Genomic DNA, 27,793 nt, shown 5'->3' on the forward strand with positions numbered 1-27,793 from the left:
AGATTGTGGGCAACTTCTGGGAAATTAGTTCAGTGACATTCAAGCCTTCTGCTTTTGAAAATCCCCTTCAACTATACAGTCTGAACTTGTGTAGTTTCAATTTCAGTTTAGAGAACCCTTTTGCAGATTCCTGTTCTTGCGTTTCATAATCAAGTTCTCTCCCAGCTCTCTGGGAGAGGAAAGGAAATTCCCAGGGCTGGCCGTTATTTCTCAGAACCAAGCACAGATAAATAAGGGTGCAACGAGTTTGTCCTCTTGCAGAGTCCCGTTTGAAGCAGTGTTCTTACTGGCCCCTGCTCCCGCTCTTCAGTTTTTCTTAAGGTAAGACCTGGAGCAGGGGTGGGAAGAGACTGTTAGGAATTATTTTTTAGACTACTTTATCCAGGATGGGATGCATCCTAGCCTGGATGCTGGCTCAGCCCCATTAGAGATTAAACAGCAGTGTTCTCAGAGAAGCAGAATTCCTTGTCCAGCAGTCCGAGTGTTTATTCAGTGCCGTTATTGTTTCCTGTTAATGAGAGGGCAGAGTGTGAAGAGATTAAACTGAAAGGTAGAAATGACTTCCAACTGTTTATCTCCGCTTGTTCTAACTTCTTGGCATCCCTAGTTGCTGTTTAGAACAGAATCACCTCCAGAATAGCAGGCAACCATACTGTTTGCATGAACAATATAGCAGAGCATGAGCTGCGCAGTAAAAGGTCTGAGACTGGGGCTCTAACCAGCGCTCCCATTGTCGGGAAGTGAATTCCCAGACAGCAAGGCTCTATATGTGGGCCGATGCTTGTCCTCATTGGAGCTTGGGACAAATTCACAGCCAGAGCTGCGAGAGAGAGAGAGAGAGAGAGAGAGAGAGAGAGAGAGAGAGAGAGAGAGAGAGAGAGAGAGAACTCCAAGGCACACAGGAAGAGGTTTGCTGACAGCAGTGAGCATTTTCGCTGCACTGCCATCTCTTAAAGGTTCCGTGTTTGCTTTTCCTGGGCAGTCACTCACTTTTAAACCCCATTTGTGTTGGATTCTGTCTCTGCTACAATATTGTCTCTACCTTTATATGTTGACGAATCAAAAAATGACCTATTTGGCCGGTATGGTCTGGCTATGCGGATCGCTCCTGGGAACTCTTTTGACTTCTTGCTGTGTCCCGTGCCTCATGCATATCATACTTAAAGAACAGATAAGAATATAAACGCAAAAACTGAGCAAACACCAGAAGTTCATCTCCAGCACCTTTCAGTACTTTCAGATTTCTTGGTGACCTTCTTCCCTACAGTCCTCCCCTTGTGTGAACATTTCTCTTCTTCTCTTCTCTTCTCTTCTCTTCTCTTCTCTTCTCTTCTCTTCTCTTCTCTTCTCTTCTCTTCTCTTCTCTTCTTTTTTTTTATAATTATTTTATTTATGTGTGTGCCTGAGTGTATTTTAGTCCCCCAGGACTGGTGTTATAGGTAGTTGTGAGCCACCTGGTATGGGTTAAGGGAACAAAATCCAGGTCTACAAGAGCCTCAAGTGCTCTTAGTCACTGAGCCAATATCTCTAGCCCAACCCTCTACTGATATAAATGCATATTGATTTGGTTACGTCTGGCTTGTAGGAAGCAGAATTGTAGGGAAGACTTGAATGACATCATAATGCTACTCAGTTGCAAGGATGAGACTGGAAATCAATATTAAGTGGAACTTACAAATAAAAACCCGATTTTATCTAGTTTTATGTATATATATGTATATTTATGTATATATGTATATATACATATATATGCATATGTGTGTGTGTGTGTGTGTGTGTGTGTGTATGTATGGGTGTTTGCCTGTTTGTATGTCTATGTAACATATGTGTGTCTGGAGCCCACAGAGGTCCATGAGGGCATTGGATCCCTTGGCAATGGAGTTACAGATAATTGTGATCTAACATGTAGGTTTTTGGAATCATATCTGGGTCCTCTGGGAGAGTGGTGGGTGCTCTTAACAGCTGAGTCATCACTCCAGCCCCCTGAAAGTTGTGAGACTTTGACAGAGAGAATGTATTCCTGAATCACAGGCCAAGCTACACAAGACAGAATAATGAATTTAAAAACATGGCTGGAGAACATTCACTATGTGATGACATCAGAGGTTTGGCTCCGATAAAAGCATTAAGGATTTCATCCAGATACCATTTGGTGCCAATGTTTAAATACTAGGAATGCTAGAGATACACAGTACTACTGTTCTTCACAAAGGCTGAGAACCCATTTAAATTAGTTTCTTCTTCTGTTACTGACATCATCCAAAAACACAAGGGTCTATAAGCCCCCCCCCCCCACCTTTCTTGTGGTTGGTACCATTCTTGTTCTAGCCTTGTAGATCATCAGTGCAAGCTTCCCACACCAATATACTCCGCAAGAGCCATTCTCACTCCTGCTGTGTACAAATAAGGCAAGCAGAATTCTATTGACACAGGGTAGCAATATTGTGCCAGGAATGGACTGGAATGGAAGGCCCTTGGCACCGGAGATTCTCAATTCTCTGCTGCTTTCTGGCAAGGGCTCGTGCTAGGCACTTCCTAATGTCCACGCTTTAATGTAGCTCCATCTGTGATTCATCTTCCCCTGCCTGCTCCCATTCAAACAGCTTCTGTTTCAATTTCTTGCTCAAGGGCTTGAGTCATGATTTGCCCTGCCCCGCCTGAGGATGAAGAGAGAATCTGTCTTTATGATCATAAATACAACAATAAAGAAACACATACTTTACGCAAGTCGGGCGTGGTGGCGTACACCTTTAATCCCAGCATTTGGGAGGCAGAGGCAGGTGGATTTCTGAGTTCGAGGCCAGCCTGGTCTACAAAGTGAGTTAGTTCCAGGACAGCCAGAGTTATACAGAGAAACCCTGTCTCGAAAATCAAAAAAAAAAAAAAAAAAAAAAAAAAGAAACACATACTTTTTATGTCTGCTAGTGAAACAGGCACAAGTCTTTTTGTGCTAATATTGAAATGAAAAATAAACTTGATGGAGATCGTGGCTTTTTAGCTTCTACAATAAATAATCAGTACTAAAATGAAAGATAGCTGTCTCCACAATAAAAAAAGTAAAAAAAAAGCAAGTGTTACTTATATCATTCAGCGTGCACTGTTTTATTAGATAACTGTCAGGGTGGAGGGATGATGTCATTTTAATAACTTTGCTAGTCTCAAAAATGATCAGACTTTGAAATTTGAGGCTAATAAAGGACATTCACAGCTGTATAAAAGATGCTTTCTTTGGAAAAAAAAGAGTACAGCTTTAAAAAGTAAACATGTGCAATTTTAAAAAATGATGTGTGTTGGCATTATTGCTTGGGGAATAATAAATAGTAAAGTAGTCAGTTTGGTCATACAGTGACAGCCACTTTCTCCAGGGAAATCAGCAGGTATAAACCAAGGAATAGTGGCAAGCCAGAAGCCAGTGGAATGAGCTAGACACAAACTGTCAATAGAGAGGCCAAGGATATGGATTTCCTGTGTGTATCAAGTATTTAAGAGGCTGTGGGGAATGCTATTGCAGGTCTGTGCAGGGAATTATTGTGTTTTGCTATTTCTTTTTAGGTTTTATTTTTCTTTTTTTTAATACTTTTTTTTTTTTTTTTTTTTTTTTTTTTTGGTTTTTCGAGACAGGGTTTCTCTGTGTAGCCCTGGCTGTCCTGAAACTCACTCTGTAGACCAGGCTGGCCTCGAACTCAGAAATCCGCCTGCCTCTGCCTCCCGAGTGCTGGGATTAAAGGCGTGTGCCACCACGCCCGGCCTAGGTTTTATTTTTCAATTTCTCAGAAACTTGGGCAAACCTAATGGGTCATTTGTTCTAAGGTTTAGTGGGTAAGATGTTTTTCCTTAAACACTAGAAATTTCAGGTCACCCTATTTCTTCCCCTGCAGAGACATGGCCCCAGAGATTCACATGCCAGAACCCTTGTGCCTCATTGGGAGCACCGAGGGACACCTAGTAACTAACCAGGAAGCCCTGAAGATTCTGTCTGCCATCACACAGCCAGTGGTGGTGGTAGCCATTGTGGGTCTTTATCGCACAGGCAAATCCTACCTGATGAACAAGCTGGCTGGGAAGGAGAAGGGTGAGTACCTACAGTGCTTGCTGAGTCTTCTCCAGCCACACAGGCTGAGCACATCCAGCCTAGGGTGTGAGGAGAGAAAGTCGGGGACCTTGCTGGCTACAGAAAGCTTGTGTTTGTGCCACAGCTGCTGTTGGCATCAGATGGGAGATAAAGGGAAGCTCTCTCTCTCTCTCTCTCTCTCTCTGTGACTTAGCATGTGTTTATTCCTCAATACGTTTCTGGAAAAAAGGGTAAAACATGTTCCTTTTTTAGGAAGTAAGACATCAGTGGAATAAATTCAATGAAATAAATTCAAACTACCAAATTTTTAGAAGCACGAAATGATGTTTTAAAAAAAACATCAGATCCCAACTTTCAGTCCTTAGTATTATTTTCCCATTCCTCTGCGTCCATTCCCACCATCACTGGCCATGTGCACTGTCTTGTCATCTTCTCTCGCTTACATCTTAGCTTAAATTCTCAAGGGAATACATGAATTCCAGACCTCTCTTCCATCTCTCCTGCTTGCTTTCCAGGCTTTTCTGTTGGATCCACTGTACAGTCTCACACCAAGGGGATCTGGATGTGGTGTGTGCCTCACCCCCAAAAGCCAGACCACACTTTGGTTCTGCTTGACACTGAAGGCCTGGGAGATGTGGAGAAGGTAAGGAGAGAGGATTCTGTTTGGATGGGATTCATCTCCTGATAACTTGAAATATTCATAAAGCAGGAATTTCCCTTCTCACCACCAGTTGAATTGGTATTTTCAGTTGACCTCCGCATGCTGTGTTTTATAAAAATAAAGAAGGAAGAAACATGCTTGGTGGAGGTGTGATAAGGTGTGGGGGGAAGGGGGTGCCTCCGTGGGTCCATGCTGAGGCATCCCTTTCTCTGAAGTACCAGGCACACGATGTATAGTATAGACTAGAGTTTATTCAGAACATGGCGAGGGGAGTTGAGGGTCTGAGAGAGAGAGAAAGAGAGAGAGAGAGAGAGAGAGAGAGAGAGAGAGAGAGAGAGAGAGAGAGAGAGAGAAGAGGAGTAGAGGCTGACCATGAGCATGTGGAAAGAGGAGGGAAGTGAATGGGAAGAGAGAGGATAAGGAGTGAGAGCAAGAGAACAAGAGAGCAAGAGAGAGAGGAGGGAGGGGGAAGCAGCCCCCTTTATAGTGAGTCAGGCACACCTGGCTGTTGCCAGGTAACTGTGGGGCAGAGCCTAGACTAAATGCCAACACCTCATATTTTTCTCCCCACTTTTAAATAGAGCTTGGATTCAAGGAGTGGAAAAATATCTTCCCAAGGCAGAATCAGCACTGGGGTTACTAAGTATTTCCAAGGGACTTAAACATGATGGGAGTAAAGTCACTGTTGCAAACCTAGCCCTGGAGAGATTATGGACTAATAGTTGGTGACTGCTTAGATCGAGTTGCCTAAATCATGCTTATAGTACTTGTAGCTCCATGATTTTGGCAAAAGGAGAAAGTCTTCCCAAATGTTTTTTCTGTTTCTCTTTTCTGACTCATTGTGCAAACAGTGGACAGCATGGGCATTTTCTCATTGAATGCTGGTAAGTGTTGAACACACCCCTCAGCACAAATACAGCACTTCAGTGTGCAGCACTTGACTTTTTCCTAAATGTTTCCATCACCACCGACTTCAAGCTTCCATGTAGACTCCTCCTTGGATTTGGGAAGATGTGCGTTTCATGAACCAGCTTGACCTGGTTCTGGGACATAGCTAGATCCTTCTCTTGGATGTCCATTGTGAAAGAGTTTTTGTTTGTTTACTTGTTTGTTTGTTTGTTTGTTCTTTTTAAATTTTTCTGATTTGGTAAGATTCAAAGATGACAAGCCATAATTTGAACTTGACTTACTCATCTGCACCATGGGAAAAATAGTTATAAACTCATTTCACAGCATTGTCTTTGGAGTCAGCAACTTGCTTGTGGGGAATATATATACATGCATATGCATATATATCACGTGTAAGTTCTGTCTGCCCCTGTAAAACTTTAGTTTTAACTATTTTAAGTATTAAATATAAATATAAACACTTAGATAGACATTAACTCTATTATTCATTTTGCAACTACCTAGGAATCATTAGAAGAAAGACTAGTGAGTTTGCAAGGAACAGATCATCATAAAATTACTGATGACAAGAGCATGCAAAATGCCTCCCTGCAAATACTCTTGTTTCTTTTGTTAGTGTTTGCACATCAACATCTGATTTTTAGTGGTACTCCCTCGAGAATGACCTGAGACATGCTTCACATTTGTTCTCATTTCCAGGATGATAAAAAGAATGATACTCAGATCTTTGCACTAGCAATCCTCCTCAGTAGCACCTTTGTATACAACACTATGAACAAAATTGACCAGGGGGCTATCGACCTATTGCAGTATCCTTTTGTGGTCCAGGACATCACTGGGATGGAAAGAGCCTGCCACCTGTGCACCTATGAGACCTGGTAGACTAGTAACTACTAAATACAGGAGCTAAGGAGATGGCTCAGTCAGTGAAATTCTCATGTGACAAAGGTCTCAGTCTTTGTCACAGAGAAACAAGGACATGAGTTTGGATCCATAGCATCCACACAAAAAGCAAGGCATGGCAGTGTGTACCTATAACCCCAGGCTGAGTGTGGGTGTGGACAGGCACCAAGGGCTTATTACACCAATCAGACAGTTTCACAGTCAGCAAGAGACTCTGTCCTAAAAATCAAGGTGGAGAGTACTAAAAGAAGATATCCAGTACCAATGTCTGGCCTCAACAGATTCATACATCTGCACACATAGAAGTGCACACACACAAAGGCAAACTCTTGTGTACAACACACACATGTGCACACATGTTAAAACATGATGTAGAGTAGAAACAAAGAAAAGAACCCTCATGCATGTCACTGATGTGTGGTTGATTCAGTTAGTGTAGAAGAGGTTTAAGGCAGCCTTAGATGCAGCCCCGCTTCTGGCAGCTTTCCTCAATTGTGTCTCAGCAATGTGACAGAACTGACAGACTTGCTCCGGACAAGAAACTCCTCTGATTCTAATCAAACTGAGGGTGAGGGACCTGCTGACATGAGCTTCTTCCCAGACTTGGTGTGGACTCTGAGAGATTTCTTCCTGGACCTGCAAGCCAATGGGCATGCCATCACATCAGATGAATATCTGGAGAATTCACTGAAGCTGAAGCAAGGTAACAGAGCTTCCTTTTGGGAAAAAGAAAGAAAAGTACCCAGGATTATTTTGTTTTTAATAATGCAGCTAAGTATATCATTTTCCATATTTCCCCTCCAAGCACTTCTACAAAATAATAGTGATTATTTAATTGAGAATGAACTAACAGGTTCAATATTAAATTCCATTAGTCTCAGTTATTGAACAAATTTCTCTCTTTTATTGTTTCCTTTGCTAGTTAGGTTTAAATCTTTATGCAGTATCAGGGGAAAGGACATTTATATAAAGCATATAGATTAAAGTGGATATAAATTGTATTATAGACAAATCTTGTATTTCCTTCTCTAGGTAGCGATGAAAGAACTCAAACATTCAATCTACCGCGGCTGTGCATACAGAAGTTCTTCCCAGTAAAGAAATGCTTTGTTTTTGACGCTCCTGCGCTTGGAAGTAAGCTTTCCCAGCTTCCAACACTCAGCAACGAGGAGCTGAACTCAGATTTTGTGCAGGACCTTTCAGAATTCTGTTCACACATCTTCACCCAATCTAAGACCAAGACTCTTCCAGGAGGCATCCAGGTCAACGGACCTCGTGAGTACTTTTTAAAAAATTTTATTCCAACTCATCATAGAGAGTAATGGACACACAGAGAATCTTTGTTGATGAATTGACAAATGGGTTAGTATTAGCTATGATGGATATTCAGTGTACTGTGTTCAGAAATCAATACACTTCTAGTATTTGTTTAGTAAAACCTCAGAGGTACATCAAGTTTAATAAGAACAAAGATGTGAAGTTTAGAGAAGCTTTTACTCTTGAAACACATTAACTCACATGGGTTGACCACATCTACACAAGGGGATTTTTATTATGTGACACAGTATTTGATGATTGCATCTTAATGCAGAACCCCATGATTTAGAACGTGGCAAATGCTTACTCTAACATGAATGGAATCTGCGTTACCTTCATTAAGAAGCTGGCAAGGAAGAAAAACGAGGCAGTTCTGGTGAAGAATAAGATCTAGGTCACTGAATCCTATTTACAGAGGAAATTAACTCATGCCACCTTGATTGTGATAAAACAAAACAAAAAGGGGAAACGGTGAATGAAATAGAAAACTGAGAGGAAAAAAAGGGAAAGGAAACTTAAAGCAAACATTTTAATCAAATTAAAACCACAACTTTTATATGATCATCTTATTTCTTTATGTAGGAGGATAAAATGTAGGCCATCACATAGATCTTGAGAATTCTATTTTTCTTCTTTCAACAAAGACTAGCTTATGATTTATTGTTGTTTTTGTATGTTTTTCCTCAAAGAAAGAACAACTTGTCTTCTTAATCACATAGCTCCTCGGGGCCATTTGAATATTGTCCAGAAGACTGAAAGACTTCAGGCAATACATAGTTAGCATGGTCAGAGTGAACTCGTGTAGACTCCTGGACATGATACAGGCATCTTTTCCTTTTCTGAAGGTCTAGAAAGCCTGGTGCTGACTTATGTCGATGCCATCAACAGCGGGGCTCTGCCTTCCATAGAGAACACAGTAGTAACCTTGGCCCGGAGGGAGAACTCTGCAGCAGTTCAAAAGGCCATTGGTCACTACGATCAGCTGATGAGCGAGAAGGTGCAGCTGCCCACAGAGACCCTCCAGGAGCTGCTGGACCTGCACCGGACCTGTGAGCGAGAGGCCATAGAAATCTTCAGGAAGCATTCGTTCAAGGATGAGGGTGAATTTTTCCAGAAAGAATTGGAGGTCATTATTTTCTGTATTTGTTATAGACATCAGGGTCACAGAAGGCAAGAATACTCCTGCAAGATATGCAATAAAACTAATAAAAACAATCAGTTACCACTAGTCTGCAAAGAGATGACAGTCACTTATGTGGGCTTGGTCTGAGTTTATTTAAGGATCTTGACATTCACACACACACACACACAAATACACACACACACACACACACACACACACACACACACACATATCCTCCCACCTGTCCTATGTTCTCCCCATGGGAAAAAATTATTTTACTTTATTAAAGATCTTCATTAAGAAAGTATTTACACTTTATTGATCAAGTAGATAGAATTGCCTTCACATCTACTAAGATACAATGAATGTAGAATAAGCAGGTGAAGACAGTGATTCAATTTCACACTCATCTTGAGGTAGAAAATCTGAAAAAAAAATGTTGTTATAAAGTTGATTGCATTTAAAGTTATGGTGCCCATTAGAGCTCTGCAATCATAAAATCACATCTAAGGTAGAAGTAATCTCTTGATAAAAGAGTTTCAACTAATCTAACTAAATTCAGTGGGACACACACACACACACACACACACACACACACACGGAGAGTGACTTCTTGGCACTAAGAAGGGTTTCTATGGATAATGGAGAAAAGGTGAGAGGAGGTTACAATGGAAACCAGGAGCGAGCCTCAGCTGTATAAATGCAGCAAAATGTCAAGCTATGAAGGAATAAAAAGAACATGACAGGGTGTCCCTACTCACACAAGTTCTTTCTCACTTTCCCTTAATAAAACAGCGTAGTTAATCTGCTGTTTAAAAATGAAGAAACTTCTAGTGCCAAATAAAAATAACTTTGTTCACAGACTATTACTCTTACAACTTTCCCAGCTTCGATAAGGATATAATCTTATATACATTCCCTAGGTTTCTAAGAAAATAAAATGTAGATTCTTTTGAAAAAACAATTCTCAGAAATGCTGAAGTGCATCTAACGTCTCCATGTTTGTGTTTGTTTGTATTTTTGTTTTGTTTTGGTCCATTTACAGAGCCTACTAAGTGCAAAGCAGGATGAGATTTGTAAGAAGAACGCGGATGCTTCTGCAGCCCTCTGCTCAACCCTACTTGGGAGTATTTTTAAGCCTCTGGAACAAGAAGTGGCGCAGGAGTTCTATCATAAACCAGGAGGCCACAAGCTCTTCCTTCAGAGGATGGAACAGCTGAAGGCAAATTACCGTCAGCAGCCAGGGAAGGGAACACAGGTATCCTTCATCCCCAGTACAGGTGAAGTGATGTGCTCTATGTCTCTGCCTGTGAGTTTCTCTTCTGCTGCCTGAACATGCGCCTGGCACAGATGTTATGGTGGAGAGCTTCAGTGGCTGCTGTAGATAAACGCAACCCATCGTTGTGATCACTAGACTTCCGTGGCAGCCATCGAGGTCAAAGGGACTAATTGGGATGATACAAGGAAGAATCTCTGTTATTGAAGCCAGTTTAAGGAAATCAAATAACTGATTGGCTTAAAAGGCTTTTTAGTCCATGTGTAGATACATTCCAGGGTTCAAATGATGTAATTCATTCTCCTTACTTGATTATTTATTTCCAACCTGTACTTCATTTTTATGCTTTGTTTTCCTGATTGTTGGCTTGATTTCCAAGCAGCTCCCCAACCTGCTGCCAAAGCAAACTAAAACAAAAACAAAAGTCTCAGACGTCCCAAGTTTAGCTTGCCCATAGAGATGTACACCTCAGCGGAAGCCAGTGTATCTGCTCCAGCACCCATATTAGTTTTTTAAAACACCCAAATGTTCATATTTATATACCCATAAATAAGACTGGTTCCTGTAGCATTCCTGAGTGCTGTGACTAGCCTGGCTAGTATCGTTCCCATGCATGAGGACTGATGGACAGTCCCATCATGTACTGGCTGAGCATCCCTCAGGAAGGAGAGATAGCGAGAGAAGAAATAAAGACATTTCCCAGGTTGCAAATTAGCATTTCCTAATTATAACAGCATCTTTTTGGGAGTTCCAGGCTGAGGAAGTGCTGCAGACCTATTTGAACGCCAAAGAAACAGTGAGCCGTACAATTCTACAAACAGACCAGGTTCTCACAGACAAGGAGATCCAGAGTAAAGGTGAGCAGGAAATGGAGCCAGTATTACATGATGCACAGGAAAGCTAACACTAGCACAGCCTGCTTTTGCAAGCAGAGAGCACTGTACTCTTCCTCGTGTCTTATTGTTTTGCTTTTCTTCAGCGGAACAAGAAAGAGCAGAGGCTGCCCGGCTCGAAGCACAGAGGTTGGAGGCTATTCGCATCCAGGAAGAGCAAAGGAAAGCAGAGATGGAGAGACAGCATCAAGAGCAATTGAGGCAAATAGCATTGGAGAAGGCAAGAGTTGCACAAGAGCAACAGTGGATCCTGAAGCAGAGAGCCCAGGTACTTGTGAACTATTTCCTCTCATGTGTTACTTAGCTACTCATCTCTCTCCCATCTGTCAAGGTGACAATCTGATGGCTCATGAGGAGAGACGGGCTCAGGTGATAGCTCAGGGCAGGGATGCTAGAGCCAGACTGTGGGGCGTCAACCCCAGGTACCACCTTTTACCAAACATGTTTATGCAAGTTGTCCCCTCTCTCTGTACTTTGGTGTGAGAGACCAAATCTTTTGGGTTCAGATTCCATCTTAGAGAACTTGACCTGAGGTTGAACTCATGTTAACTAACATTCTAGCACCAGTTTCCAGGCTACCTCCCACAACAACAAAACCTACATCTAGCATCACTTTCTAGGCTAACCCCCCCCCCAACAAAACCTGCATCTAGCATCTCTTTCCAGGTTATTCTCCAACAAATCTACACCCCAAGGTTACAGAAGTTAAGTTTATGGCTCCCAGCACCAGCCAATTATGTTAAGGGCCATAATGCCCCCCACCTCCCAATCAGATGTGTATTAGGCTAGATCCTCTCTTTTTGCCTCTATAAATACTCACCTAAAACTGGGCTCAGAGCTCCTGCTTTGCCAGGGTTGATGGGGAGCCCAAACTTGAGGCTAGATCCTAATTTGATTGCCTCAGAATCGGGTCCTTGGTGGTCTTTTCGGGGTTCACGAATGTTTTCTGGCACAACATATTGGTGTGTTAGCCAGGAACTCCAAGGTCTCCAGGATTCAACCCTGAAGGTCTCAATGTCTGTCTGAGTCTGTGAGTCTGTCCATGTGTTTACGTATGGTAATTCTTGTCTGTGTATTTGTCTGTTTGTAAACTCTGAGTGGTGCCAAGTCTGTAATTCTGTTTTGAAATGAGGCCTTAAATCTGTATCTGTAGGCAGAGGCAGTTAAAGCAGGCATGCCAGGGGACCTTGGCCACATGGGACCAGAAGGCATTCTGAGTTCTGGTCTGGGGTGGGTGTGGCCTTGGAGAGCCAAGAACACCCACTGATCTGGTTACTTTTGTTCCTTCCTGAAGGGAAGGGACAAGTTAAAAGACAATTTTTTCTTATGTTTTATGTTTATTGTCTCTGTTATGCGGCTATTTTGATAGATGTTTAATATAGGACAGGTGCCTTCAACTCCATTAAGTTAAAACTAGGGGACAAAATCTTTCTGTCATCATTAGGAAAACTTTTCCTCTCCAGACAACAGGCAGCCCCACCTTATTCAGTCCCTCAGGTGGGATAGCAGCTGTGCCACAGGGCAGCCAGCCCCTCTGATGCCACAGGGGGCTGCCTTCCGAGCCCGAGTCTTTCATCCTGCCCTTGTGCACTGAAAGGCTGGTTGGAAATCAAGAAAACCAACCTCATCACTATTGGCCCATTGCCACTAGTGACTTTATAACTAGAGAACTCAGAACTCCTCCTTTACAGTAATTAATCCCTTGGAAATAGTCCTCTTCACCTCCACCCCCCCTGCCCCCAGCCCACTTGGCCTGATTGCCAACAGCTCTTGCAGGTTCTTTTCATCACAGACAGAGGCTAGGAAACTGGTTCTTGGCCCTACTGGAGAACCCACCAGCAACCAGGCAGCTATTGAGGCTGGCTTTCCCTTCAACCCACCCAGATTAGAACTTCAACACTGCTAAAGCTAAGGAGAGACTCTAAGTCTCACTGCCAGGCTGATTGGCAGATCTCGAAGTGGCTGTAAGACAGCCCACCAGTTTGGCCAAAGATGAATAAGGTATTAGTCAGAGAAATGAGGAGTGGTCTGCAGCTTTCTTAGAAACGTTCATAGGGACGTCCAAAGCAACAGCAGCTGTAGCTTTTATCAATCACACAGCACTGGGTACTAAGAAAAAGCTCCAGAGCGTTGAGAGGTTAAGGGAAAAAAAAAGTCTGAGTGGCAGAGAAAATGCTTAATAATAATAATACTAGAGTGCAGAGGAAAAGCAGTTGAAGGAAGAGAAACAGAGAAAAGACAGTAGAAAAGAGCAGAAGCAACAAATTCAAGATCTGGCAAAGATCCTGTTGGCTGCCACAGCTGAACCAGAGGACCATAGGAGATGTCTGAAACACATGGCTTCTAGAAAAAGTGATAAGCGGGGCCTTAAATGCCCTCGCTTAGAAGAGAAAAGAGAAAACCCGCTCACTTCCTTGTTGGTAATAGAGCTCAACATTCTGTCTTGCTGAAATCTGAAGATTTCTCTTCAACAGTTTACAAATGACCTCCTGGGGTCCGCAGAAACCAAACAAAAATGCCTAGAAAGGCCTCCTAGCAACCCTGGGAAATTTAGACTATCTCGAAGGCCCTACTCTGCCAACCACAAGTAGCTTCCCTAGATCTGGGGGAAACATATTAAGAGAAGGTCAGAGATGGCTCTCCGAGGCCAGAAAGCAATCTCTACACCAGCTTTGGGGTTGCCAGAAGAGATTAAGCCCTTCCATCTCTTTATGGATGAGAGAGCTGAGTCCCAGTTGACAGAGATTGTCCTCCTCCCTCTTTTGTGCATTACGACACCTACAGCCCTCCTGGATAAGGATGCTGACAAGCTGCCACTGGGCCAAATCCTGACTATCACCAATGCCAGAACGACTCGTTACCCGTCCCTCCTCTTAAATCCCCCTAAGATAAACTTTCAGGTCCAGCTGCCCTAAGCCCATCTACCCTGCTGCCTGACTCAGGCCTTGATGGGCCTCTGTATTACTGTTTAGACATTTTGACCCATATCCATGGGACCAGACCAGATCTTCAGGATATCCCCTTGACGAATGTATGGTTCACCATTGGCAACAGCTCCATTAAGAAGGGACAGGAGTACACAGTGTCAGTGGTTGTCTCAAACACCGAGATCATATGGGCAGAGCCACTCCTGGCAGGAATGTCAGTCCAGAAAGTTGAACTGATAGCTCTAACCAAGGTGTTAGAGCTGGGAAGGCACAATGCTTTTGCTACCGCTCATGTCCATTGGCCTATTTATATAGAGAGACCTGACGGCAGAAGAAAAGACTATCAAATATAAAGAAAAAAAATCCTCTCCCTACTAATGGCTCTATGGGTGCCTAAAAAGCTGGCCATCACCCACTGCTTGGGACACCAGAAAGGAAAAGACCCAGTTTCAAAGAACAACAATCTCTCTTGCCTTTGACTTCCCTGGAGCCAGGGGACCCTATACTCCTTGACCACCCTAAGTATTCAAAAGATGGCATAACCTGGACTAGAAATTTGCCCATGACACAGCATTATGATGGATGGTAGAGAACAGCATATTACAAACTCCTTGAGCCAGAAGATATGGGACTACACACACTCAGAAGATCCACAGCTCTTCCCACATGGGCGTCTATATAATATAGGATTTGCTAATATCAGGATTGCGGGTGCCAACTCAAAGATAGCTGAGATGGTCAAAAATGGTAAAGCCTGCCAGCTAACTAATATAGTGGATAATGAGAAGAACCCTGACAGTTGGTTCAGAGGCACAAAGCCTAGACTCTACTGGGAGACAGACTTCACAGAGATAAAAACCAAGAATATGTAGATGTAAATATTTACTGATGTTTATAGATGCCTTTTCAGTTTGGACTGAGGATTTCCTCAGCAAGCATAAAACTACATCCACGGTGACAAAGAAGCTCTTAGAGGACATACTACCAAGGTACGAACTTCCTCAGATGATAGGTCAGACAGTGGACCAGTGTTTTGTCCCACGTAAGTCAGAGACTAGTCAATATTCTGTAGATTTATTGGGAACTTTATTGTGCATATGGACCCTGGAGTTCAGGACAGGTAGAGAGAATGAGCAAAACTCTAAAAGAGACCTTAACTAAGACACTGGCAATGACTGAGTTAACTCTACTTCCCTTCTCTCTCTACTGGGTGTAAAATTCCTCCACCACCCCTTCCCCTTACCAGATGGGACTCACCCCTTTTAAAATCATGTTTGCGTTACCACCCTGCATTATTCTTGACGTACAGGCAAAGGTCATCCCTGGGTTCAATGATTGCCAATTGCTAGATGTTCTCAAAGGTGTCCAATGGGCTCATAAACTTGTTTGGCCTACACTTCATGTTCTTTATGAAACAGGTCCCCCTCCAGCCAGGGGTCATTAAAATCTCATTTAAATGCTTCTGTGTTATCATCTTTTTTTTTTAAAATATGTAATTTATAACAAAAATTCAAATTAAAATTCAAAGTATATTTTACCCTTTAATCTTTTTTTTTAATTAGGTATTTTCCTCCTTTACATTTTCAATGCTATCCCAAAGGTCCCCCATACCCACCCCCACAATCCCCTACCCACCCACTCCCCCTTTTTGGCCCTGGCGTTCCCCTGTACTGGGGCATATAAAGTTTGCAAGTCCAATGGGCCTCTCTTTGCAGTGATGGCCGACTAGGCCATCTTTTGATACATATGCAGCTAAAGACAAGAGCTCCCAGGTACTGGTTAGTTCATATTGTTGTTCCACCTATAGGGTTGCAGTTCCCTATTGCTCCTTGGGTATTTTCTCTAGCTCCTCCATTAGGGGCCGTGTGACCCATCCAATAGCTGACTGTGAGCGTCTACTTCTGTGTTTGCTAGGCCCCGGCATAGTCTCACAAGAGAGAGCTATATCTGGGTCCTTTCAGCGAAATCTTGCTAGTGTATGCAATGGTGTCAGCATTTGGAAGCTGATTATGGAATGGATCCCTGCATATGGCAATCACTAGATGGTCCATCCTTTCGTCACAGCTCCAAATTTTGTCTCTGTAACTCCTTCTATGGGTGTTTTGTTCCCATTTCTAAGAAAGGGTAAAGTGTCCACACTTTGGTCTTCGTTCTTCTTGAATTTCATGCGTTTGGGAAGTTGTATCTTATATCTTGGGTATCCTAAGTTTCTGGGCTAATATCCACTTATCAGTGAGTACATATTGTGCGAGTTCCTTTGTGATTGGGTTACTTCACTCAGGATGATACCCTCCAGGTCCATCCATTTGCCTAGGAATTTCATAAATTCATTTTTTTAATAGCTGAGTAGTATTCCATTGTGTAAATGTACCACATTTTCTGTATCCATTCCTCTGTTGAGGGGCATGTGGGTTCTTTCCAGCTTCTGGCTATTATAAACAAGGCTGCTATGAACATAGTGTAGCATGTGTTCTTCTTACCGGTTGGGACATCTTCTGGATATATGCCCAGGAGAGGTATTGCGGGATCCTCCGGTAGTACAATGTCCAATTTTCTGAGGAACCGCCAGACTGATTTCCAGAGTGGTTGTATAAGCTTGAAATCCCACCAACAATGAGGAGTGTTTCCCTTTCTCCACATCCTCGCCAGCATCTACTGTCACCTGAATTTTTGATCTTTGCCATTCTGACTGGAGTGAAGTGGAATCTCAGTGTTGTTTTGATTTGCATTTCCCTGATGATTAAGGATGTTGAACATTTTTTCAGGTGCTTCTCTGCCATTTGGTATTCCTCAGGTGAGAATTCTTTGTTCAGCTCTGAGCCTCATTTTTTAATGGGGTTATTTGATTTTCTGGAGTCCACCTTCTTGAGTTCTTTATATATATTGGATATTAGTCCCCTATCCGATTTGGGATAGGTAAAGATCCTTTCCCAATCTGTTGGTGGCCTTTTTGTCTTATTGACGGTGTCTTTTGCTTTGCAGAAGCTTTGCAATTTTATGAGGTCCCATTTATCGATTCTTTATCTTACAGCACAAGCCATTGCTGTTCTATTCAGGAATTTTTCCCCTGTACCCATATCTTCAAGGCTTTTCCCTACTTTCTCCTCTATAAGTTTCAGTGTCTCTGGTTTTATGTGGAGTTCCTTAATCCACTTATATTTGACCTTAGTACAAGGAGATAGAAATAGATCAATTCGCATTCTTCTACATGATAACCGCCAGTTGTGCCAGCACCATTTGTTGAAAATGCTGTCTTTTTCCACTGGATGGTTTTTGCTCCCTTGTCAAAGATCAAGTGACCATAGGTGTGTGGGTTCATCTCTGGGTCTTCAATTCTGTTCCATTGGTCTACTTGTCTGTCACTATACCAGTACCATGCAGTTTTGATCACAATTGCTCTGTAGTACAGTTTTAGGTCCGGCATGGTGATTCCACCAGAGGTTCTTTTATCCTTGAGAAGAGTTTTTGCTATCCTCGGGTTTTTGTTATTCCAGATGAATCTGCCGATTGCCCTTTCTAATTCGTTGAAGAATTGAGTTCGAATTTTGATGGGGATTGCATTGAATCTGTAGATTGCTTTTGGCAAGATAGCCATTTTTACAATGTTGATCCTGCCAATCCATGAGCATGGGAGATCTTTCCATCTTCTGAGATCTTCTTTAATTTCTTTCTTGAGAGACTTGAAGTTCTTATCATACAGATCTTTCACTTCCTTAGTTAGAGTCACGCCAAGGTATTTTATATTATTTGTGACTATTGAGAAGGGTGTTGTTTCCCTAATTTCTTTCTCAGCCTGTTTATCCTTTGTGTACAGAAAGGCCATTGACTTGTTTGAGTTTATTTTATATCCAGCTACTTCATTGAAGCTGTTTATCAGGCTTAGGAGTTCTCTGGTGGAATTTTTAGGGTCACTTATATATACTATCATATCATCTGCAAAAAGTGATATTTTGACTTCTTCCTTTCCACTTTGTATCCCCTTGATCTCCTTTTGTTGTCTAATTGCTCTGGCTAGGACTTCAAGTACAATGTTGAATAGGCGAGAGTGGACAGCCTTGTCTAGTCCCTGATTTTAGTGGGATTGCTTCCAGCTTCTCACCATTTACTTTGATGTTGGCTATTGGTTTGCTGTAGATTGCTTTTATCGTGTTTATGTATGGGCCTTGAATTCCTGATCTTTCCAAGACTTTTATCATGAATGGGTGTTGGATTTTGTCAAATGCTTTCTCAGCATCTAACGAGATGATCATGTGGTTTTTGTCTTTGAGTTTGTTTATATACTGGATTACATTGATGGATTTCCGTATATTAAACCATCCCTGCATCCCTGGGATGAAACCTACTTGGTCAGGATGGATGATTGTTTTGATGTGTTCTTGGATTCGGTTAGCAAGAACTTTATTGAGGATTTTTGCATCGATATTCATAAGGGAAATTGGTCTGAAGTTCTCTATCTTTGTTGGGTCTTTTTGTGTTTTAGGTATCAGAGTAATTGTGGCTTCGTAGAATGAGTTGGGTAGAATACCTTCCGTTTCTATTTTGTGGAATAGTTTGTGAAGAACTGGAATTAGGTCTTCTTTGAAGGTCTGATAGAACTCTGCACTAAACCCGTCTGGTCCTGGACTTTTTTTGGCTGGGAGACTATTAATAACTGCTTCTATTTCTTTAGGGGATATGGGACTGTTTAGATGGTCAACTTGATCCTGTTTCAACTTTGGTACCTGGTATCTGTCCAGAAATTTGTCCATTTCGTCCAGGTTTTCCAGTTTTGTTGAGTATAGCCTTTTGTAGAAGGATCTGATGGTGTTTTGGATTTCTTCAGGATCTGTTGTTATGTCTCCCTTTTCATTTCTGATTTTGTTAATTAGGATTTTGTCTCTGTGCCCTCTAGTGAGTCTAGCTAAGGGTTTATCTATCTTGTTGATTTTCTCAAAGAACCAACTCCTTGTTTGGTTAATTCTTTGAATAGTTCTTCTTGTTTCCACTTGGTTGATTTCACCCCTGAGTTTGATTATTTCTTGCCGTCTACTCCTCTTGGGTGAATTTGCTTCCTTTTCTTCTAGACCTTTTAGGTGTGTTGTCAAGCTGCTAATGTGTGCTCTCTCTAGTTTCTTTTTGGAGGCACTCAGAGCTATGAGTTTTCCTCTTAGGAATGCTTTCATTGTGTCCCATCAGTTTGGGTATGTTGTGGCTTCATTTTCATTAAACTCCAAAAAGTCCTTAATTTCTTTCTTTATTCCTTCCTTGACCAAGGTATCATTGAGAAGACTGTTGTTCAGTTTCCACGTGAATGTTGGCTTTCTATTATTTATTTTTTTATTGAAGATCAGCCTTAGTCCATGGTGGTCTGATAGGATGCATGGGACAATTTCAATATTTTTGTATCTGTTGAGGCTTGTTTTGTGACCAATTATGTGGTCAGTTTTAGAGACGGTACCATGAGGTGCTGAGAAGAAGGTATATCCTTTTGTTTTAGGATAAAATGTTCTGTAGATATCTATTAAGTCCATTTGTTTCATCACTTCTGTTAGTTTCACTGTGTCCCCGTTTAGTTTCTGTTTCCATGATCTGTCCATTGGTGAAAGTGGTGTGTTGAAGTCTCCCACTATTATTGTGTGAGGTGCAATGTGTGCTTTGAGCTTTACTAAAGTTTCTTTAATGAATGTGGCTGCCCTTGTATTTGGAGCATAGATATTCAGAATTGAGAGTTCCTTTTGGAGGATTTTACCTTTGATGAGTATGAAGTGCCCCTCCTTGTCTTTTTTGATGACTTTGGGTTGGAAGTCAATCTTATCAGATATTAGGATGGCTACTCCAGCTTGTTTCTTCATACCATTTGCTTGGAAAATTGTTTTCCAGCCTTTCATTCTGAGGTAGTGTCTATCTTTTCTCTGAGATGAGTTTCCTGTAAGCAGCAAAATGTTGGGTCTTGCTTGTGTAGCCAGTTTCTTAGTCTATGTCTTTTTATTGGGGAGTTGAGACCATTGATATTAAGAGATATTAAGGAAAAGTAATTGTTGCTTCCTGTTATTTTTGTTGTTAAAGTTGGCATTCTGTTCTTGTGGCTGTCTTCTTTTCGTTTTGTTGAGGGATTATCTTCTTGTTTTTTCTAGGGAGTGGTTCCCGTCCTTGTATTGGTTTTTTTCTGTTATTATCCTTTGAAGGACTGGATTCGTGGAGAGATAATGGGTGAATTTAGTTTTGTCGTGGAATACTTTGGTTTCTCCATCTATGGTAATTGAGAGTTTGGCTGGGTATAGTAGCCTGGGCTGGATTTTGTGTTCTCTTAGTGTCTGTATAACATCTGTCCAGGCTCTTCTGGCTTTCATAGTCTCTGGTGAAAAATCTGGTGTAATTCTGATAGGCTTGCCTTTATATGTTACTTGACCTTTTTCTTTTACTGCTTTTAGTATTCTATCTTTATTTAGTGCATTTGATGTTCTGATTATTATGTGTCAGGAGGAATTTCTTTTCTGGTCCAGTCTATTTGGAGTTCTGTAGGCTTCTTGTATGTTCATGGGCATCTCTTTCTTTAGATTTGGGAAGTTTTCTTCAATAATTTTGTTGAAGATGTTTGCTGGTCCTTTGAGTTGAAAATCTTCATTCTCATCCACTCCTATTATCCGTAGGTTTGGTCTTCTCATTGTGTCCTGGATTTCCTGGATGTTTTGAGTTAGGATCTTTTTGCATTTTCCATTTTCTTTGATTGTTGTGCCGACGTTCTCTATGGAATCTTCTGTACCTGAGATTCTCTCTTCTATCTCTGTATTCTGTTACTGATGCTGGCATCTATGGTTCCAGATTTCTTTCCTAGGGTTTCTATCTCCAGGGTTGCCTCACTTTGGGTTTTCTTTATTGTGTCTACTTCCCTTTTTAGGTCTAGTATGGTTTTGTTCATTTCCATCACCTGTTTGGATGTGTTTTCCTGTTTTTCTATAAGGACTTCTACCTGTTTGGTTGTGTTTTCCTGTTTTTCTTTAAGGACTTGTAACTCTTTAGCAGTGTTCTCCTGTAGTTCTTTAAGAGATTTATTAAATTCCTTCTTTTTGTCCTCTACCATCATCAAGAGATATGCTTTTAAATCCAGATCTACCTTTTCAGGTGTGTTAGGGTGCCCTGGACTGGGCAAAGTGGGCGTTCTGGGTTCTGATGATGGTGAGTGGCCCTGGTTACTGTTAGTAGGATTCTTACGTTTACCTTTCGCCATCTGGCAATCTCTGGAGTTAGTTGTTATAGTTGTCTTTGTTTAGAGATTGTTCCTCTGGTGATTTTGTTACCTTCTATCAGCAGATGTGGGAGACTAGCTCTCTCCTCTGAGTTTCAGTGGTCAGAGCAGTCTCTGCAGGCAAGCTCTCCTCTTTCAGGGAAGGTGCCCAGTTATCTGGTGTTTGGACCTCCTCCTGGCTGAAGATGAAGGCCCAAAACAGGATCTTTCCCAGAAGCTGTGTTGCTTTGGCCAGGAAGGTGGCCGGTTGTCTGGAGCAGAAGATGGCGCCGCCTCAGAAGCTCTGTGGATCTCGCCTTTCCCAGAAACGGCTGGCCTCTGTATTCCACACTGTCACCCGTCCAACCTGCCCTCAGTGGAGTCCCGGAGCCAAGGAGGCTCCCGCCGGGGCCTGAGGCACAAACCTCTCAGGCCGGGCGGACCCCTGTGCACTCACCAGGAAGGTGCCCGGTTGTCTGGAGCCGAAGATGGCACCGCCTCAGAAGCTCTGTGGCTCTCGCCTGTCCTAGAAACTGTTGGCCTCTTTATTCCACACCCTCACCCGTGCAGCCTGCCCTCCACAGACTCCCGGAGCGAAGGAGGCTCCCGCCGGGGCCTGAGGCAGAAACCTCTCGGGCTGGTGGACCCCTGTGCACTCACCAGGAAGGTGGCTGGTTGTCTGTAGCCAAAGATGGTGCCGCCTCAGAAGCTCTGTGGCTCTTGCCTGTCCCAGAAATGGCTGGCCTCTGTATTCCACACCGTCACCCGTGCAGCCTGCCCTCCGCGGAGTCCCGGAGCCAAGGAGGCTCCCGCCGGGGCCTGAGGCAGAAACTTCTCGGGCCGGGCGGACCCCTGTGCTCTCACCAGGAAGGTGGCGGTTGTCTGGAGCGGAAGATGGCGCTGCCTCAGAAGCTCTGTCCTGTGTTATCATCTTGACACCATCCATTGCCCTGAAGTTTGACAGGATTACAGTGGTGGATCTATCACGCATCCATTTGCAGTTGAAGATGACCTGACCAGCAAGAGGAAACTCAGCCTCAGGACTCTTCCTGTCTCCCATTGATGGATGACACAAACTGCAGGGCCATCATAAAAACTGGGTAATGACAACCCTGATCCCCTCTAAGACATGGCTAGTTATGTTATGAGATAACATGTCCCACCTCCAAGAGTCTCTAGGCTCCATACAGAGATAGTCAGAAAATCAATGGCCGAAATTTGAGAAGGCCTTACTAAACATTAGAGAGACATAAACATATTCAGCATATGGTTATAGTCACTATCAGTCCCTCCAAAACCTAGACAACAAAGCCTATGAGCTCCAGGAAATGCCATGTTTGGGCCTTCTAGTTACCCGAGAATGGGAGGAATGAGAGACCCAAGTCTTTTGGGTTTAGACCCTATCTTACAGAACCTGACCTAAAGTTGAACTCAAGTTAATTAACAAACTGACACCTAGCACCGATTTCTAGGCTACCCCAGCCCCCAACAAAACCTGCATCCAGCACCAGTTTCCAGGTTATTCTTCAACAAATCTATACCTCAAGGTTATAATTCTTCCCCTGGCACTTCACTTCCTAACAACCACCAATCAGGAAAAAGAAAGAAAGAAAGAAAGAAAGAAAGAAAGAAAGAAAGAAAGAAGAAAAAAAAGAAAGGAAAAGTTGATTATGTTTTGGTTCCCAGCACCAGCCGATTATGTTAAAGGCAATAATGATGTCCCCCTAATCAGATGTGTTTTAGGCTAGATACCCTATTCTTGCCTCTATAAATGCTTGCTTAAAACTAGGCTTAGAGATCCACCTTCCTGCTGGGTCAGAGTTGTCAGGGAGCCCAAGCTTGGGCTTGAATAGAGACCCCAATGTGATTGCCTTGGGATCGGCTCCTTGGTGGTCTTTTGGGGGTTCAGGAATGTTTCCTGGTGCAGCAGGTGCAGTGTAGAGGCAGCAACAACATGTGTTTTTACAAGATTATTATAGTAAATGCTCAAATATTTGGGTTTAGAATGATGTTTGGCACAGAGTGGGCATAATCAATTATTAAATAAGAATGGAGGCGTTTCTTGATCACATTAACTACCTCTGCTCTAGACAATCATGTGTCTTAGTCATGGTGGGTTTTTGTTGTTGTTGTTGTTGTTGGTTTTTTTTTTTTTTTACAGGAAGTTTATGGTCTGTGTCTTCATTCCTGTTTTGTCTTACCCATTGCTGTTTCTCATGGTCTACACCTTTGTTTCTTTAGTCCTTCATTACCTAGGAAGCAGTATGCATGGTTTATCAGGTACAAAGCCCTTTGAATGCATTCACTGATCTAACCATCATGAAGCAGAACTCTTGTGTCCCTAGCACTCAGGTGAATTCTGTGACTTCCCACAAAAATAAGCCAAATGCAGGCATCACACACCACACAAGCTTGCAGGTGGGAACTTCAGTATTGCTGCTTCTGCAGAGTTGATGTGAAATTCTTAGCTATCAATCCTAAAAAACTGTCCCTATTCATTCTCTGACTTGCGAATATGTCTACAGGCAGTAGCTCTCTTAGGGGCTACTCTAACATATTTTTGATATCCCATGCTTTCCTGAAAAGCAAAGTGGACAATCACTTGCTGCCAATCAAAATGTGGCAAACCCACCCTAATCTTCAGCCCGGACTCAGAGGGCTGCACTTGACACTCTGGGTGGCAGGTTGTCACCTCAGTGCTCTGTATACAGTCTCATGTAGAAAAATATCCGCCACTATTCCATGTGTAGGTAAGAAGTGAAGTGAATATGTCACTGAGATTACCAAGGAGATTTCTCCATCTAAGGAAGAAGGCTGCGTTGGGATGGAATTCTAAAGACACTAACAGCTCAGAGATTGAAATATGCTATGTCTGAAACTGGAGAAAAAGGATGGAATGTGATAGAATGTTTGTAGGCGACATATACTGATGGAAGTGAGCTTTTCAGGGGTTGTCTTCCTTACAATAGATTGACTTAAGTATGGAAATGACAATGGTTTAGGAATAAGACCAGAGTTTGATCTTAGGGTTTTGTTGTTGTTGTTGTTAAGCTTCTTTGTTTCTGTTTATTGCTTTTTAGGAAGAGGCTGATAGAATCAAGGCAGAGCAGGAAGCTCAACTCAGAGCACTTCAACAGCAGCTCCAACACATGAGGGAAATGAACCACCACCGTAGACATCATCATGACTGTGTTATAAGCTAATACGCCAAAACCTGAGCCCTCCATTTCTTCTTGCTTCTCATTGAAGACACAAAGGAACAAGAGACTGAAGGACTTCAGACAATCAAAAGTTAAGAAGCCTCAGTGCCCCCTGTCGAACTGCCATATTTGTCTCAAGATATTTTATGTTACTCGGGGGGTGTTAGTGGAGTAGAACTTGGCCACATCTACAACTCAAATGGTATCTCTTCTTCTGGTGGACATAGGAAGAAGGCACCAATGAGAAATCAGAAAAGATTCATATTTCTCAACAGGGTGGAGTTCCCTAGTCCGTGGCAGTGGGCTGGCTCCTCAGTACAGTCCGCTGCCCATCTGCATGTTCTTCTTCCTTTCTGTTTCTTTCTTAGGAGCCCAAACACATTGTCACTTGTCACATGGATAACTGTCATGTCACTCACACATGGAGGGAGGTTTGTTCCTCTAGAATTCTGCTGTGTCCACATTCTATCTCTTGTTGTGTCATTAGTGGTAAAGAAAGTCTCTTTAATTTTGATACACAAAAATCACCATTTGTCTGTTTCCATTTTTCTTCCTTAAAGTCTATACTTGCCCAGGTATATTGCTCACTTTCTACCACAGGAATTCTTAACCACAGTAATTACACTGATTTTAAATCATTTTGATGATTTAAAATGTAAAGTTTAAAAATGATTTCTCACTATTCTAAGCCTGTCTCTGTTTCTGGGTCGATTTGCTTTATTTCTTTAAACAAAAACAAAAACAAAAAATAACCCCTGTTCTTGTTTTTTCTGTGTGTCTTAAAATTCTTTTAATTGCATGCTGTACATTGTTGGTAACATAATTAAGATTGATAGATTTATGTTTGGAATGTGCATTTCCCTTTTATATTGAGATGTATCTGGCAAGCATTGTCTCAGTGTAGTTGTTCACCTGGAAATAGCCTTAGTTTGTTCTAATAAAGTAAGTAGCCCTTGCCTTTATCTATCCAGAAGGCAATGGGGAGAGGGAGAGGGAGAGGGGGAGGGCGAGGGCGAGGGCGAGGGCGAGGGCGAGGGCGAGGGAGAGGGAGAGGGAGAGGGAGAGGGAGAGGGAGAGGGAGAGGGAGAGGGAGAGGGAGAGGGAGAGGGAGAGAATTGCCTGTTTATGTTAGTCTCATTCTGTGTTCAATAAAATGGAATAAAAATATAAAATTCACTAAATTGATTCACCTGTATGGCTCAACTTTATATACTACAATTCTTGCTCACACTGAAATTCACATGTCATAGGACAGAAGCACCTGAGCAGAAGCAAAAAGTGAAAACTTAGATAAAATGTAGCATTTTTAGCACTTATAACTACATTGATTAACATTTATTTTCTCATTTCAAATAAATAAATAAATAAATAAATATTTTGGAGCTTGAATAGTTACTATTTAATTTAGAATAGAAATCAAGTTAAATTAGCTTCATGATGTTACAGTCCAGATAGACAGCTCAGAGCAAGTAGGAAACATAATCTGCAAGAACAATCAACAAAATAATAGTGATTTCTTCTGAATGCCAGCATTAGGGAATTTTACATACAAACTCACATCTATCTATCTATCTATCTATCTATCTATCTATCTATCTATCTATCTATCTATGTATCTATCTATGTATCTATCTATCTATCTATCTATCTATCTATCTATCTATCTATCCTACTTCTATGAATGGAAGAATTGTGTTAATAACATGAATACATTTTAAGGAATGGTGAAGGTGGAAAGAAAAGAGAAGAAATAAACACAAACCATGACTTCTATACTTGCTATTGGGTAATAGGAGGAGCCAGCTGGGGTGGCAAAATGATGGCATGTGGTCAGATGTTGCTTGTTTATGCCCATCCTTCAGCCTCTGCATTTGCTCCCTGCACACCCTGAGTCCCAAGACACAGGGGTCTTCTTTGGGCATTCACTAGGGGCTGAAGCAAAGAGTACAGGTACGCAACCCATTGTTTTCTTCCTAAAGTGGCCTTACAGAGTGAAAGACCAAGTCCTAGGACCTCTGCAGAGATACCGCAGTGTGATTGTTTCCTCTTAGATGCTTCTTGGCATTTTCTGTCAGGCTTTGAAAAAATAAAAATGATGCTCATTTTACAGATGGCTTAGCTGCCAAAATGTGTACTTTGTATGTTTTGGTATATAGCTATACTTAATATGTTCCATAGATCTCACAATGCTATGAAATATCCAATCCCTTTGTACTAACTATCCATGAAAATAACTATAAGGTTTGATCTTATCTCTTTATCTTGTACATTTAAACAAAATGTATTATTCATGCATACATCAACATAATATTCTAGGATTTATCTCATTCTAGTTAAATTCGGAGTTGTAATCTCTTTGGTTTCACAATCTCAGCCCTCTGCAGTAAGAACAAAACCCTATGTTGGCAAACAAAACCCTCATGCCTTTTAACTTTGTAAACTCATATATTCCTTTCCTTGGAACTCAGAAGTAGACATATGTAAACAACACTTACACCTAAGGCTGAGAAAAGAAATGTGAAGAAGGGCAGAAAGCTTGTAAGACACAGAAGACAGAGCTCCTGCTGCCAGACAGTGTGCCCTCGCCAGAACACAGAAAATGCACCCAAGAAATCTCAACTGTATTCCTGATGAAAACTGGTATAATGGCAACATCAGAAGCAATGCTAATGTGGACAGGAGAGATTCCACTCAATTGCACTCCTACAGCTACAGGAAGTCATTGGGAGCTTTGAAGGAGAACTGGTTTCTTCCAGAGAAAAATTCCCAAATACGTAGCCCAACCTCAAATGGGCACATGTATAGATGCATATATGAACAATGTTAAATGGACTCAGTAGTGTGTGTGTGTGTGTAATTATGCATCCATTTTGTATACTACTGGATCCAAAGCAAGAAAACCAAGCTTTGTTCCTCCCAACAATGATGGCTTTGAATCAAATTTCAAATTTCCAGCTTCAGCCCTATCTGTCCACTGTCTTTCTGACTCTTAAGTTTCTGAGCACTGTTTGCCTTATCTAAATGACTCATTTTACTTTACACAGTCATATGCTCTTGTAATCCTGCCAGAGAAGATCATAATATTTACACCATGCAACAAAGAGCATGACCCTGTAAGCCTCGGAGATTATGACATTGAACATACTCTACACATTTCTATTTCAGTATTAATTGTATTAACTTGACTTGGTCTACTATTGAGTCACAACTTTCCTTGATGATTTGAAATCCCAGCCACTGGAGACTTTCAGATAGTTAACAACCCACAGGAACCAAGTCCCAGTCCCCAGTATCCTGGGCATTAATCA

The 27,793-nt window shown here is 42.0% G+C and overlaps 1 protein-coding gene across 1 annotated transcript; it reads left to right on the top strand.

Moving 5' to 3' along the window:
- Positions 1-259: 259 nt before the first annotated feature.
- On the top strand, positions 260-25,670 carry Gbp5 (guanylate binding protein 5). Its single transcript, NM_153564.2, has 11 exons — positions 260-321; positions 3,879-4,072; positions 4,588-4,715; positions 6,342-6,451; positions 7,049-7,248; positions 7,578-7,820; positions 8,708-8,988; positions 10,031-10,243; positions 11,016-11,118; positions 11,241-11,422; positions 24,366-25,670. The coding sequence occupies exons 2-11, from the start codon at positions 3,883-3,885 to the stop codon at positions 24,486-24,488; spliced, it is 1,773 nt and encodes a 590-aa protein (NP_705792.2). The 5' UTR covers positions 260-321; positions 3,879-3,882; the 3' UTR covers positions 24,489-25,670.
- Positions 25,671-27,793: the final 2,123 nt, after the last annotated feature.

This window comes from Mus musculus, chromosome 3 (genome assembly GCF_000001635.26).
Source record: "Mus musculus strain C57BL/6J chromosome 3, GRCm38.p6 C57BL/6J".
In the NCBI taxonomy this organism is placed as follows: Eukaryota; Metazoa; Chordata; class Mammalia; order Rodentia; family Muridae; genus Mus; species Mus musculus.